The sequence below is a fragment of the Gallinula chloropus genome, assembly GCF_964237585.1.
Source record: "Gallinula chloropus genome assembly, chromosome: 30".
In the NCBI taxonomy this organism is placed as follows: Eukaryota; Metazoa; Chordata; class Aves; order Gruiformes; family Rallidae; genus Gallinula; species Gallinula chloropus.
The window spans coordinates 1,303,032-1,319,172 of record NC_140115.1 but is presented as its reverse complement, the minus strand read 5'-3'; the positions used below and the strand labels follow the sequence as shown (position 1 = coordinate 1,319,172).

The 16,141-nt window shown below is 49.8% G+C and overlaps 1 protein-coding gene across 1 annotated transcript; it reads left to right on the top strand.

Annotated features, from left to right (window-relative positions):
• Positions 1 to 776: 776 nt before the first annotated feature.
• Positions 777 to 1,700, top strand: LOC311202446 (olfactory receptor 14A16-like; the record flags this gene model as incomplete). The annotated part of the gene is made up of 1 exon (XM_084277031.1): positions 777 to 1,700. The coding sequence occupies one exon, from the start codon at positions 777 to 779 to the stop codon at positions 1,698 to 1,700; it is 924 nt and encodes a 307-aa protein (XP_084133157.1).
• Positions 1,701 to 16,141: the final 14,441 nt, after the last annotated feature.

The following is a 16,141-nucleotide window of genomic DNA, read 5'->3' as shown; positions in this document are numbered from 1 at the left end:
AGGACCCCCATCTTTAGGACTGAGGATTTCCAGGCAGCTCCTGCTGGGCTGCAGGCTGCCTCCCACAATGGCATCGCTCTCCCAGGGACTCTTGTGCCCCAGAGAGGAGCCCCATGCAGGAGACATCTCAGCACAGAGGCTGTGGCAATGCCACTCATCACCTGTGTGTGGGCAGCTGCACTGAGCCCTGTGTGTCCCTGGCTGGGAGAGGGGATCTGAGATTCTCCTTAGGTGGGATGAGACTGCAGGAGGGTTTTGGAGCTCTGCCCTGTGAGACTGGATTCCTCAGCTCTCTGTGGGGTCCAGTTTCTTCTGCAGGGAACACCAGGGTGTGATCACAGAGCGTCCAGCACAGGGCAGCTGAGAGCAGGGCTGATGGACAGAGCAGCTCTCCCCACTCTGCACTCAGGGGAAGGTTTCACTGGCACTGCAGCAGCAATGTCAGGGAGTTCTGGCAGGAGAAACCCTCCTCAACTCCTTCCTATCCACAGGGGATTTAGTCTGAGTTCAGGCCATACTTCTGTATCCTCACTGCTGCGAGGCAGGACTGAGTTCTCCAGAGCCCACAGCCAACCCTCCTCTCAGCAGTGGCACGCTCAAGCCAGCACATTGCAGACCTCCCAAAAGGGCCCTGCCAAAAGTCCTCCTGAATACAGAGAGTCAATCTGAGGGTGTTCCCTAAGAGTTGGAAGATGTTTTTGACCGAGAAGTGTTCCCTAATTTTTCACACTGCCGCTTTTCCTCCTTGGACAGGTCTCCACACTGGATCCCAGCAGATGTCCAACAGCAGCTCCATCAGCCAGTTCCTCCTCCTGGCCTTTGCAGACACACGAGAGCTGCAGGTCTTGCACTTCTGCCTCTTCCTGGGCATCTACCTGGCTGCTTTTCTTGGAAATTGTCTCATCATCATCACCATAGCCTGTGACCACCACCTCCACACCCCCATGTACTTCTTCCTCCTCAACCTCTCAGTTCTTGACCTTGGCTACATCTCCACCACTGTTCCCAATGCCATGGCCAATTACTTGTGGGACACCAGGGCCATTTCCTACAAAGGATGTGTGGCTCAAATCTTTTTCTTTGTATGTTTGATCTCAACAGAGCTCTTTCTTCTCACAGTCATGGCCTATGACCGCTACGTTGCCATCTGCCACCCCCTGCACTATGGGACCCTCCTGGGCAGCAGAGCTTGTGTCCACATGGCAGCAGCTGCCTGGGCCAGTGGGTTTCTCTATTCTGTGCTGCACACAGCCAATACATTTTCACTGCCCCTCTGCAAGGGCAATGCTCTTTACCAGTTCTTCTGTGAAATCCCCCAGATCCTCAAGCTCTCCTGCTCAGATGCCTACCTCAGGGAAACTGGACTCATTGTGGTCAGTGCCTGTTTAGGTTTTGGGTGTTTTGTGTTCATCGTGGTGTCCTATGTGCAGATCTTCAGGGCTGTGCTGAGGATCCCCTCTCAGCAGGGACAGCACAAAGCCTTTTCCACCTGCCTCCCTCACCTGACTGTGGTCTCCTTGTTCCTTAGCACTGCCGCCTTTGCCTACCTGAAGCCCCCCTCCATCTCCTCCCTATTTCTGGACCTGTTAGCATCATTTCTTTACTCAGTGTTTCCACCAGCAGTGAACCCCCTCATCTACAGCATGAGGAACCAGGAGCTGAAGGATGCCATGTGGAAACTGATGACTGGATGTTTCTAAGCAGCTCATCTTTGGCATATCACTGGCCATGGAACTCACATTAGGACTAATCTGTATTTAGTACGAATTTTGGTGGTTGTTTAGTCTTCTCAGTAGCCTAGATACATGTAGGCACTTCACATTTCTCAGCAGATTTCCACCTCTGCTTGCGCTTTGGTCATTTCGATGCTGCTCAGCTCTCCAGTGTTTTCTGAGACTTGGAAAACTTCCCATCTTTCAGATGTCTAATAAACAGTTCTCTTGGAAGTTCAGTGTGTTGATAAGTGACCTTTCTATCTATCTGAACAAAAGTTGGTTTGGAGAGAATCTCCTCTGAAAGCTGACCCCCTTCATATGCTGCAGGATGAGCATGAGCCAGCAATGTGCCCTCCTGGCTATGAAGGCCAATGGCACCCTGGGGTGTATTAGAAGGGGTGTGTTCAGTAGGTCAAGAGAAGTCTTTCTCCTCCTTGCCCAGGTGAGAACGCACCTGGAATGCTGTGTCTAGTTCTGGGCTTCTCAGTTCACGAATGACAGGGAACTCCTTGAAAGAGTCCAGCGTTGGTCATGCTGTGGCTCTGTGATTCTGTGGTTCCTACACAGTGGAATGATCCTAAAAGCTCCTGTTATCATTTTCAGGCTCAACCAGTGTCCACCTTAGGAAGTGCTAAATGTATAGTAGGGCTGCAAAGCAGATTTGAGTGCTGGAAGATGTTCCTGGCCTGAAACCTATCTAGGTAGCTCACTAGCAGCCCAAGCAGGTTTAGGGCTCAGGGCTTACCTTTCCTAACTGTGCCTGTGGACATTTACAGGCTCTCCCAGCATCCAACATGACACACTAAATGTAAGGCAGTAGCCTCAAACATAACATGCGAGGGCATAAAAATCTGAAAACTCTCCTTGTAGCCCACTAGCAGCCCCAGTAACCATGGGGCACAGGGTTTTCATAGACAATGCAATGGTATGAAATTTGCCTGTTGTCTTTTTCCAGCTCTAACAGTGTCCACCGTTGAAAACATAAAAAGTCCAGCTATAATTCCCAAAGACAAAGTTTGAGGTGTGAAAGATGTTTCTGACCTTCAACCTGCCTGGGTATCCCACTAGAAGCCCCCGTAGCCCTGGGGCTCAAGGTTTTCTTTAGAAAGGGAACAGTCTGATGTCATTTTGGGGCTCTACCAGCATACACCTTCAAACTGCTAAACGAACAGCAAGAGATCCCTAACAAAAGTGTGAGGGATGAAAGATTCTCCTGGCATGAAACCTGCCTAGGTAGATCACTGGCAGCCCCAGTACCTTAGGGCTCAGAGTGTTCAGAGACAAAAGAAGGGTCATAACATTGCTTGATGTAATTTCTGGCTATACCAGAGTCCACCTTTGAACCTGCTAAATGCACAGCAATACATGAAAGATGTTCATGGCCTTACATATCCCCTGGTATCCCACTAGCAGCCCCAGGAACATGGGGGTCAGGGCTTTTGTAGCCATGGGAGTGGATGTAACTCTGCCCAATGTAATTTTCCAGCTTTAACAGTGTCCACCTTTGAAACTGCTCAATGTCCAGCACCAGCTCCATGGCAAAAGGTGCAAGGGTGGAAAAAGGTTTCTGGCCTGAAACCTCCCCAGGTATCCCACTAACAGCCCCATTAACCTTGGGATCAGGGCATTCCTAGCCACAGGAACAGTCCTAAAAATGTCATTTTCAGGCTCTACCATCATCCACTCTCGAACATGCTGGATATCCAGCAGTAGAGTCCCAGGTTCTTTAGCACCTATTGCTGGCATTTTGTTAAAAGCACCGTAAGTTAGAGACCCATCTGCAAGCACATGTGAACCATTAGTAAAATGGAGATTCCCTTCAGAGAGATCTTGAGAAATTCTGGGATTTGATGAACAGGAACATCAGGAAGATTTCCAAGCAGAAGAGATCTTCTCCTCCTGCCCGTATTTTCTCTGCGGCTGGAATTAATTCTCATGTTGGTGGCCCCCATAGTTCTGGTGTTTGGATTTGTAAGTCATAAAGTCTAAATAAACATGTTTGTTCCTTGCTGAGCAGTGCTTGCACAGCATCACGGCCTTTTTTCTAGTTCTGCTCCAGAAATGAGTCAACTAGGAGTGCACTAGTGCCTGAAAGGGCACAGGAGTGACCCCACCATTGTGTTGCACTTGTTGTCTACAAAGGCGGCCTAATTTTGGGAGCAATACATTTGACTTTCTTTCTAGCAGCCAGTGTGGTGTCATGTGTGGGTGTTAGGATGAGAACACTGCTGATAACAGGGAGCAGTGTTAGTTGCTAGTTGTGTCCAAGCAATGAGTCTTTCTCCTGGGCAGAGCTGTCTCTCTGCAGCACTGCAATATTTCTGAGCTCCCTCTATTCATCCCAGGAGCCCAGCCCAGCTAACAGAAGAGGAGCAGGTGAAGACATCATATTCTCCATCCCCTCTGGACTCCTCCCTAGAGCTCCAGGGAACCTTCTTGGAAAGAAACTGAAGTTCTCATTGACTTTCCCTCCCGTGGCTGCGGAGAAATCCTTGTGTCCAGCAGAGTCCTTTCTCCTGATCAAACCAGAGCTGGGCAGGACAATCACCTTTCATTGTCTTTGCATGAGACAGGACCCCCAGGCAGGGACAGGCAGGGGTCTCTGACCCCCTGCAGAGGTTAAGGAGCATGGCTGCCTGGGACCTGCTGGTCCCAGTGCCCATGGGAATTACTGAGTATGAAGGCCAGGAGAGAGTTGCTCGGACACCAACCCCTGTTGTCACCTGAAGGGCCAGAGGTGGTCCAAGAGACATGAGTGTGTTCAAGGTCCAATAGAGCAATGCTGCCTGGGATGAGGAGCATTTTTGAGCCTGGTGGGGAATTCCTTTGGCCAAATGAAAAGACACCAGATGGTAACAGTTAGAAACATCCATACCCAGAAGCACCACATGTCCAACAGCAGCTCCAATAGCCAGTTCCTCCTCCTGGCCTTTGCAGAACCCATGGGAGCTGCAGATCCTGCCGTTCTGCCTCTTCCTGGGCATCTTCCTGTCTGCTCCTCTGGGCAGCAGTTTAATGATCATTGTTATAGTCTCTCTAACATTTCCTCCTCCCTCAGCAGCCAGTCCCCGGCTGGTAGGGTTTGTGGAAGGATTTGAGCAGGTCATAGGGCAGTTATCACCTCCTACGGCCTGTGACTTTACAGCTGCACAGGCAAACAACCCTGGCAAACTGACACACCATCTGTGCAATGGTTGCCTTGGCTACATCATCCCAATACCATCCCCATCCCAATCCCATCCCCATCCCAATCCCATTCCATCTTTCCTGGATATTGTTAGGGCAGAATTAACCTCCCCAGGCAGGCAGCACAGGTGAGCTGAGTTAGCCCAGGCTGTTTGCCACACCACTTGACATCACTCCCCCAGAAAAGGGGCTTGTTGGGGAGGGGCACTCCTGGTGCCTCCAGGGCAGTCAAAGTGCAGCCGAGTCATCGGGTTGGTCATCATGTTGTGCAGTTACTGGGTCATAACTGGGTATAAGTGAAATTCACTGTGGGCTACTCGCCTTTCATGGTGATTTGGTCAGTAAACTGTCATTAGGCCAGCCCACAGAGGCTCTGTCTGTTTCTCCTGTGGGAGTGAGTGAGTGGCATGTGCTGCTCAGCCACTGGTTGGAGCTGAACCACAACAGCCCTTTTTGGAGTCCAAGGTGGGGCCTGAAGGGTTGTGATAACAGTAGAGGATGAGGTGAGGGGTGCTTTCTCCTCCCCCTTTCCCTTTAGGCTTTTTACAGCATCTGTTGAGAACGTTGACTATCCCTGGGATGTTCAGACCAGCATATGTGTCTTGCTCTCTCTCCTGAATGTCTGTCTGGACCTATGTGTTACCAACAACTGCTCCAAGAATATTGCCAAGGGGTCTTCCCTGGGCTGAAGGGTCAGGGGTGGCATGGGGTGTGGGAGGGCATGAAAAAATACCTAGACAAGAAAAACAGATCCAGAGGCACTGTGGCTGCCCAGGCCTCTGAAACCAACACCACAGCTGAGCCAGAAAGAACCCTTACAACAGGCACTGGAGCTACCCGTGCCTCAGAGAGTGCAGCTCCTCCAGTCTCCCCAACAAGCACCATGGGTACTCAAACCTCAGAGGCCAACCCCAGAGCTGATCCAGACAGCCAAGCAGTACACCTGTCAGTCACCTCTATCCAGAAGAAGAAATACATGGAGAAATCAGTCCTCATTGTGAAAGATGATGATGAACTGGGACCATTCCAAGGACCTGAAGAGGCAATACCAGAGGTTATAACCTGATCCTTGTCATTGAGCTGAGAGACATGAGAAAAGACTTCAGCCACCTTCCAGGGGAGCACATCATCACCTGGCTACTGCGATGCTGGGACAATGGGGCACACAGCAGGGAGAAGGCAGGGAGGCCAAGCAGCTGGGATCCCTGTCCAGAGAAGGAGGCAGTAACAAGGCAATTGGAAGGAAGTCTCAAGCTCTCAGCCTCTGAAAGTGACTTTGATCAAGTGTAAGGGCATGGTACCAGTTCATTGAAGATGCTGTGTATTGGCCAGACCAGTGGATGACCATGGAGAGAGATATCCATTATCTGAGGGGATTAGCCATGTGAGAGATGATTTAGTGTGATCCTGATGATTTGCCGCTCTGTGCATACTGGGCATAGACTTCCTCTGGAGAGGGCACTTCAAAGACCCAAAAGGGTACCAGTGGGCTTTTGCAATAGCTGCCTCAGAGACAGAAGAAACTTAACAACTCTCTATTCTACCTGGACTGTCAGAAGACCCTGCTGTTGTGGGGCTGCTAAAGGTTGAAGAACAGCGAGTACCAGTTGCTACCATGATGGTACAAAGGCAACAATACCACACCCAACAGAGACTCCCTGATTCCCATTCAGAAACTGATCATCAACTGGAGAGTCAGGGAGTGATTGGTAGAAGCCACTCACCCTTCAACAGTGCAATCTGGCCAGTGCAGAAGCCCAGTGCAGAGTGGAGGCTGAGGCTGGACTATCGTGCCCTGAATGAGGTCACGCTGCCTCTGAGTGCTGCAGTGCCAGACCTGCTGGAACTCCAGTATGAACTGGAGTCAAAAGCAGCCAAGTGCTACACCACAATCGACATTGCAAATGTTGTTTTCTCTGCTCCTTTGGCAGCAGAATCCAGGCCACAGTTTGCTTTCAGTTGGAAGAGAATCCAGTACACCTGAGATCGACTGCCCCAGGGCTGGAAACACAGCCCCACCATCTGCCATGGACTGATCCAGTCTGCATTAGAGCTGGATGAAGCCCCAGAGCACCTACAGTATACTGATGATGTCATGGCATGGGACAGCACAGCAGAGGAATTTTTTGAGAAAGGGAAGAAAATGATCTGAATTCTGCTAAAGCTGGTTTTGCCATCAAACAAAGTAAGGGCAAAAGACCTGCTTAAGGAATCCACTTTTTAGGAATAAAATAGCAGGATGGGTGTCATCAGATCCCAGTGGATGTTATCAATACAATTTCAGCTATGTCTCCATCAACCAACACAAAGGAGACACAAGCTTTCCTAGGCACTGTGGGGTTCTGGAGAATGCATATCCCAAACCACAGTCTCACTGTCAGCCCTCTCTGCTGTGTAACCTGGTAAGAGAACGATTTCTAATGAGCAGTGAGAAGCCTTTGAAGAGATCAAACAGGAGATAGTCCATGCAGTGGCCCTTGGGCCTGTCCAGACTGGGCCAGATGTAAAAAATGTGTTCTACAGGTCAGCCTGGGAGAATGGCCCTATCTGGAGACTCTGGCAGAAAGCACCAGGGGAGGCTCAAGGTCAGTCTCTGGGGTTTTGGAGTCGGGGCTACAGAGGATCCAGACACTCTAACAGAAAAGGAAATACTGGCTACCTGTGAAGGGGTTCGAGCCACTTCAGAAGTGATTGGGACTGAAGCCCAGCTCCTCCTGGCACCCCGACTGCCCGTGCTGGGCTGGATGTTCAAAGGGAAGGCCCCTTCTACACACCATGCCACTGATGCTACGTGGAGCAAGTGGGTCACACTTATCACACAGTGGGCTGGAATAGGAAACCCCAATCACGCAGGAACCCTGGAAGTGATCACAGACTGGCCAGAAGGCAAAGACTGTGGAAAATCACCAGAGGAACAGGTGACACGTGCTAAAGAGGCCTCACTGTACAGTGATCTGCCAGAAAATGAGAGAAAATATGCCCTGTTCACTGATGGGTCCTGTGGCATTGCTGGTAAACATCAGAGGTGGAAGGCTGCTGTATGGAGTCCCACACGCCAAGTTGCAGAAGCTGCCTATGGAGAAGGCAAATCCAGCCAGTTTGCAGAGGTGAAAGCCATCCAGCTGGCTTTAGACATTGCCAAAGGAGAAAAAAGGCCACATATGTAGCTCTATACTGATGCCTGGATGGTGGTCCATGGCAGATGGTCTAAATAGAAAATGATGTTATGAACCTCCCAAATACTCTGAAAATGTAGCACCCCTGGTGTTGAAACAGGGGTGGATAATTTCCTGGTACTGAACAGGCCATAGTTCTCCTCCCCAAGAAGCCAGCACAGCTGAGCTGAGTTTACCTGGGCTGTTTTCCACACCACCTGACATCACATCCCCATCCAAGGGGCTGGTTGGGGAGGGGTGGTCATAGCATGGTGCAGCACTCTGTTATTGTTGGGTTTGTAAGGTACTCTCTGTGCTATCACTGGGTGTGACTGCAATTGGGGCTGATATTGTTTACATTTTATGGTGCTTTTGTCAGTAAACTGTCCTTATCCCAACCCACAGGGTCTCTGTCTGTTTCTCCTCCGGGAGTGAGCGAGCAGCATGTGGTGCTCAGCCATTGTTTGGGGCTGAAGCACCAGAGTTTCCAAGCCACAAGCAGTGAGCTTTTCTAGGAGAAGGTGGTGGAAAACTGTGTCTAAGTTCTTGCTAAAGTCAAGGTAGACAACATGCAGAGCCCTTCCCTTGTCCAAGAAGCAGGTCACCCTGTCATACAGGGAGATTCAGTGGGTCAAACAGGACCTGCCCTTATGAACCCAAGCTGACTGGGCCTGATCACCTGGGGGTTCTTCATGAACTGGTTAATGCTGCTCAGGATGATCTGATCCATCAGCTTCTCTGGGACTGAAGTTAAACTATCAGACGTGTAATTTCCCAATCATTCTTCTGTGCCTTCATATATTGGGAATTACATTGACTGATTTCCAGTCTGCTGGTACCTCTCCAGTCAGCCAGGACTGATGGAAAGTGGCTTGGTGAACCCCCCTTGCCAGCTCTTTTAGCACCCTTGGCTGCATCCCATTCAGCCCCTCAGATCTCTGCACATCTCTGTGGTGCAGCAGGACCATCTCCTCCTGGATTGAGGTGGGCTCATTCTGCTCCCTGTCCCTGTCTCCCAGCTCAGGGAATTGGATTCTCTCTCTACAACTGCTCCTATTACTAAAGACAGTGGCAAAGATTTCATTAAGCACCTCAGCCTTGGCCTCATCATTCCACAATGTTTCCTCCTGAATCTGATAGGGGATGGAGGGTCTCCCTGCTCTTTCTTTTATTTAAATGAAGGCCAGATGAATTTCTAGCTGGACTTTGGACCAACACCCCATGCTGCCCCAGGAAGAGCCTGAGCAATGCTTGAGGGACAGGACCTGTCTTCCCTGGGCTGGGGGGTCAGGGCTTGGCCTTTCTGCTTCATCAAACCAACCCAGGGTTTGCTCAGCATCTCAGCTGCTTGTACATTGCCTTTGCCTACCAGCCAACATGGCCTCCAATTACCTGTGCTAACGAGTCCCTGGGGAGGCTCAGCCAGCAATGGCTCTCAGCGGGACTCATTAATACTTCAGGTACTTTGGCTTCTGCTTTTGACATGGAGTTTGTTGTGTAATTTCCTCTCAGTACCTGAGCATCAAGGACTCAGCACCAAATGCACCCCAGGGCTCATTAAAAATACAAAGCAAGCCCTAACGAGCTATGTCTCTTCATGTATTATCTTCAAGTCTTCAAGAGATGGACAGACCATTGAAGCTGTTTCAAGAGGAGCTCAGAGTAAAATTGATTTCTTTTTAAGGGTGTAGGTTATTATTTTCACTGTAGAGGAGAGGTGACAACCTCTGACTGAGATTGATCCAGGGTGCCTCCTACGGTGGTCTGGACTGCTCTGAAAAAGGGTCCCTTGAGGCAGTGGGGACATCCTTGCTGCACATCTCCACAAGCCCACCATGACTCTCACCAGCCAACTGGGACTTGCATCCCTTGTCCTTACATCAGGTCTCTCTGCTGCACTCCACAGTGGGGCATTACAGCCCCTCTGTACCAGCTCCCCTGCTTTCCTTAGAGAACTGGCTGCACACAGGCAGCACACAGGGAGTTATTTTCCCACCAACAGAAGAGACCTGACAAGATTCACCATTAGATTCAACACTCCTCACTCTATGCCAAGTGCAATCTGCCACCAGTGAGGTTCACCTGCCACAAAGCTTAACCCTGTGAGAGATGTTCTGGTGAGGAAAAAGACTGTGACATCACCACAACTCAAGAGCTGGCTAAAGACAGAATGAGTCAGACAACTGCCAGAAAGGCAAGGGTTTAACTCCCTGAAACTCAGAGCAGCAGCTGGATGGTTGAGAGGTGTCTGAATGGTCCAAGGGGAAGGGGAAGGGAAATCTAGAGAGCAACCAGAAGCGCTGGTGTGCAGATCCACTGTTGGAACAACGGTCAATTGACTTTGGACAGGTAGAAATATGTGACAGACAGGGGAGATTAAATGCACAGCGGTCCTCTTTCAGGCTAGAAAATAGTTCACCTCCCCAAGCAGACAGCAGAGGTGAGCTAAATTAGCAGAGGTGACCTGAGTTAACACAGCTCAGCTGAGTTAGTCCAGGCTGTTTTCCACACCACCTGACATCTCTCCCCCATAAAAGGGGCTGGTTGGGGAGGGACACTCCTGGGTTCCTTAAGGACAGTCTGAATGTGGCTGGGGCATTTGGTTGGTCCTTGCACTGTGCAGTACCTTGTGATCCTTTGGTCAGTAAAGTACTCTCTGTTATCACTGGATGTGAGTGTAGTTTGTGATGTGCTTTTATCATTTCTTCACAGTGATTTTGTCAGTAAACTGTCCTCATCCCAGCCCACAGAGTGTCTGTCTGTTTCTCCTCCGGGAGTGAGCATTATAACCTGACCCTTGTACATGACTACCAAGGGAACGGTCCTAAAATTGCCTGATGCCATTTTAGGACTCTACCAGTGTCCACCTTCAAACACACTGAACATCCAGAAATATCTCCCAAACAAAACGTGCGAGGGATGAAAGATGGGTCTGGACTACAGCCTCCCCAGGTAGCACACTAGCAGCACCAGGAACCTTGGGGCTCAGGGCTTTCCTTAGAAAGGGAACAATCCTGACAGTGCCTGATGTCACTTTTGGGCTCTACCAGTATACACTTTCCAACTGCTAAACGAACAGCAGTAGATCCTTAAAAAAAGCTTTGAGGGATGAAAGATGTTCCTGGATTGAAAGCTTCTGAGATAATCCACAAGCAGCCCCAGTACCCTTAGGGCTCACGGCTTTCATAGACAACAGAATCTTCCTGGCAGTGCTTGACATCATTTTTCGGGCTCTAACAATGTCCAGATTTGAAACTGCAAAATGTCCAGCAACAAATCCCCCAAAAGAAAATCAAGGGCTGAGAGATTGTCCTGCCTTGAAACCCCACTAGGTAGCCCACTATCAGCTCCAGCTACACTTGGACTCAGGTCAGTCCTTACGAAGGGAATGGTGGTGACAGTGCCTGATGTCATTTTCTGGCTCTACCAGTGTCCAAATTCTAAACTGCTAAATGTCCACCAATATCTCCCAAAGAAAAAGTGAGAGGGTTGAAAAAAGTTGCTTGGAATGGAACATGCCCAGGTAGCCAACTAACAGCCCTAGTAACCTTGGGGCTCAGAGATTTGCTTGCTAGGAGAAGAGTCCTAAGAGTTCTTGATGTCATGTCCAGACTCTGCTACCATCCAGCTTCGAAACAGCTAAAGCTCCAGCAATAACTCCTTCCTAAATAAAATTTGAGGGATGAAAGATGTTCGCAGGCTGAAACCTCCACTGTGAGAGGCAAGTAGCCCCAGTAACCCTTGAGATCAGGGCATTCCTTGCCATGGGAACGATCCTAACAGAGTCTGATGTCATTTTCAAGCTCTACCAGCGTCACCCTTAAAATATTCTAAATGTAGAGCAATAGTTCCCCAACCAAAGGTGTGAGGAATTAAAGAGGTTCCTGGCCTGAAACTCCCCCAGGTAGCCCATGAGGAACCCCATTAACCTTGAGGCTCAGGGCATTCCCAGACAGGGAACAGTACTAACAGGGCCTGATGTCAATTTACAGATCTACCTGCATCCACATTCAAAACTTCTACATGTAACACAATAGCACCAAAGCAAAAGGTGTGGGGACTGAATCCTCCCCAGGCACTGCACTAGGAGCACTGGTAAGCTTGGAGCTCAGGGCATTCCTAGCCACGAGAATGGTCCTAAAAAACCCTGATTTCATTTTCGGCATCTACCTTCATCGACCTTCAAACATGCTGAATGTCCAGCCATAGAGTCCCAGGTTCTTTAACACCAGTTGCTGTCATTTTGTTAGAGGGAACACAATTTGGAGAGATACCTGCATGCACACATGTGCACTGTTAACAAAATGGAGCTGCACTTCAAACTGACCTTGACAAACGCTGGGATTTCCAGACCAGAAAGATCAAGAATGTTTCCAACCAGAAGAGATCTTCTCCTCCTGACCATATTTTGTCTGGGCTGGAATTAATTCTCATGTTTGCAGCCCCCAGAGTTCTGTGGGTTGGATTTGTAAGCAAAAAAAGTCTAACTAAATGTGTTTGTTCCTTGCTGAGCAGGGCTTGCACAGCATCAAGGGCTTTGGACTAATTTTGCTCCAGAAATGAGTCAACTGGGAGTGCCCAAGTGCCAGGAAGGGGCCAGAACAGGCCCAGCTGATCATAACTGACCCAAGGAATTATCCATACTGTATAATTACAAGAGTGAGCCCACTGTTGTGTTGCACTTGTTGTCTGCAAAGGTGGGCTGGTTTCAGCCAGGATAGAGTTGATTTTCTTTCTGGCAATGGGTGTAATGCCGTGTTTGGGAGTTCAGATGAGAGCAGTGCTGATAACACAGGGATGGTCGAGTTGTGTCCAAGCAGTCAGGGACTTTCCAGTTTTTTATGCTGCCCTGTTTCCGAGAACACGAGTTGCACCCAGGGGGCTGGGTGGGGACACAGCCAGGACACAGCCAGGTGACCCAAACTGGCCAAAGAGCGTATTCCATTCAATTGTGTCATGCTCAGATGATGGCTGGAGGGGAGAGGATCGTGCAGATGCAGGACATGCAGTTTTGGGGACTGTCCAGGTTCAGGACAGCTCTGAGCTGTTCCCCCTGAGCTGTGCGGTTCAGTGAGAAACTGCATTGTGCAGCCCCAGTTTGTATATTGTGCTACAAAGTCCTGTTGTTGTTGTCAGTCTCTCTCTGCTGGCCCAGTAGACTGTTCTTATCCCAACCCACGATGTTTTTGGGTGTTTTGGTTTCCTTTTTTCTCCCTTCACCCCAGCCATAATCCACCCCCCACACCGTGTTGAAGAGAGAGAGTAGCTGTGTGGTACCCGGCCCTCAGCTGGGATGAAACCATGACCAAAGGTTCCAGCACAACACCCGCACATCAAGGCAGCTCAGACATGATGGGTGGAGAACTGGGCACAAGAAGAATTTGGTCATTCTGGGGGCTGCCATAGCAGTCAGAGGTGCTGAACAGGGATCTGGCCATGAGCACATTGGGCTGCACTGGGAGGAGTGTGGCCACACAGACAAGGGCCCTTCTTGTCCATCTGAATGCAGCACTGGTGAGGCCACTTCTGGAGCAGTCAGACCCAGTCAGTCTCAGTGTGGGGCTCCCCAGTCTGGAGAAATGGGGAGGAACACTCGTTTGGGCAGTAAAAGTATGCCAAGTTACAATTAGGGGTCTTGTGTGGAGAGGTTGAGTGACCATTGCTTCTTTAGGGCGGAGAGAGGGGAGGCTAAGGGAAGCCCTGTCTGTGGTATGTGGAAAGAACATAGGGTATCAAATCCACTGAAACTGCAGCTTTGAAGGTCAGAGTGGACGTGAGGATAAAGAAATGTCACTGTGAGGGCAGTGCTGTGGTGTGAAAAGTCACTCAGAGGAAGTGTGGATGAGCTGGTGGGTTTGTGTCTCTGGGAACAGCTGGTGAGGATGGAGAGACATCAGAACAGGCAGGGACATCATGGGGTGAGATCAAGGTTGGGAAGGGTGCTGGGTGCTTGCAGCCTACAGGGAAACAGGCACAGGTGTGGGGCAGTGTGGGATGGGCTGTGGTGTAGAGGGACAAGGGTGCCAGCCAGGATGAAAGGGCCTGATAGTAACGAGGTCTTTGCCCCCTTAGCTGTGGTTGATGTCCCTGCCACAGAGGCTTCAGAGGAGACACATCGTCCTCATGGCCACAGAGCATTGTTTTCCCCTTGCACCCACCCCAGGGTAGGCCTCCATGTGTCAAATCCCTGTCCTTCCCTTGGTGTCACACTCCCCACATCCCAAGGAAGAGCCCTGAGACACAGGTGAGGGTCAGGATCTCCCTGCCCAGGGGCTGGGGGTCAGCACTTGGCATTTCTGCTTCATCAGACCAAGCCAGGGTGTCCTCAGCATCAGAGCTGCCTGTGCTTTGCCTGTGTTTGTCCTCATGGCCTCCAGTTGTCTGCTCTAATGAGCCCATGGGGAGGCTTTGTCAGTAGTGTCTGTCGGTGGGGCCTGTTAGTGCTTCAAGGCACTTTGGGCATTATTCCTGACTAAACATCTGGAGAGGTTTCATCATTCTTCTCTTGCTACCTTGAGGTCTGTGGACTCAGAATAAAACACACCATGGGGCTCATTAACATCCAGAAAGCCCTCACAACCATGGCTCTTCAAGTCATTTTCTTTAACAAAAAATAAGCCTTGTACAACTAATTGGAGAGATTTTATTTGAGTGATGAAAACTTCAAAGGAGTTTCACAATGGAGGGTTTTTCCATAGGAAAAATGTATCTGTCATATCTCAGATCATGGAAGAAAGTTCAGCAGCATGCTGCAATGGGGGCTGGTCCTGAGGTCACCTAAAGAGATCTGGACAGGCAGGAAAAGCAGTCTCTTGAGACCCAACCCTGCATGGAGAACCTTGCCCTTCCCCAAGCCCAGCAGTTCCCTCCCTGGCCTCCTGGGACTCCCAACTCTTTTCCTCCCATCATCTGTGCTCACAGGCACAGACAGATTTCTCTGACAACAAACAGCAGTTCAACATGATCCAGTTTAATAACCATGAAATCTCTCTCCTCAGCTGCCTGCTACGGCCAAGCAGCGTGTGAAGGGGGTCAGCTTTACCGGTGCTCCCAGTGCACAACCTGGGGAGGTTTAGGTGCTCTTGCTGTACAGTTTGCATTTTTGAAACATGATGCTGCTGGAGCAGGCAGATTATGTCAGGCACTTGTAAGGACTGTGCCCTTTGACAAGGACAGTCCTGAGCTCCAACATTACTGAGGCTGCTAATGGGATGTCTGAGTTTGATGCTGGAAGAGACTGAAAATGACATCAGGCACTATTAAGATCATTCCCTCAGCTACAAAAGCTCTGAGCCTCAAGGTTACTGGGGCTGCTTTTGGGCATCCTGGGGAGTTTTCAGATTCCCAAGATTTTCCATCCCTCAAACCTTTTGTTGTGGAGCTATTGTTGGGCATTTAGCGTCTTTGAATTTGGACGCTGGTAGAGCTGGAATATGATGTCTGGTGTTATTGAACAATTCCCATAGCCAGGAATGCCCTTTGCCCAAAGTTTACAAGAGCTGATTGTTGGCTAACTGGTAAGGTTTTAGCCCAGGAACACCTTTCAGCCTTCACAGATGTATTTGGGAGCTATTGATGTTTAGAATTTTCAAAGGCAGAACCTAGTAGAGCCACAAAAATTGTGTGGGGCAATCGTAGGACTGTTCCTCTGGCTAGGAAAGCCCTGACCCCCAAAGATACTGGGGCTACAAGTGGGCTACCTGGGGAGGTTTCTAGAAAGGAAATTTTTTCAGCCCTTGCACCTTTTGTTTGCGACCTACAATACCGGTGGGAGATTCTCCCTGGTAATCCTTTTGTTATTAATGAATTTATAGACTTAATACCAAAAGGATTACCAGGGAGAATCTCCCACCTTCACTGGATCGGGGGGGAACCACTGTGATGGAGGATGAAGGCTGATGTACTTTGCCCAAGTCCTTAGTAGTAACACCATTGGTCTCCTGATACCCAGACCCTGAGTGGAAAGATGGGGATGGGAAATGGACTGACGTCCCCATCATCCATGGGGAACTGGTTACTGACCTGCTCAGCTGCTTAGATCCATACAAGTAGATGGGTCTGGATGGGAAACACCCCAAGGTACTA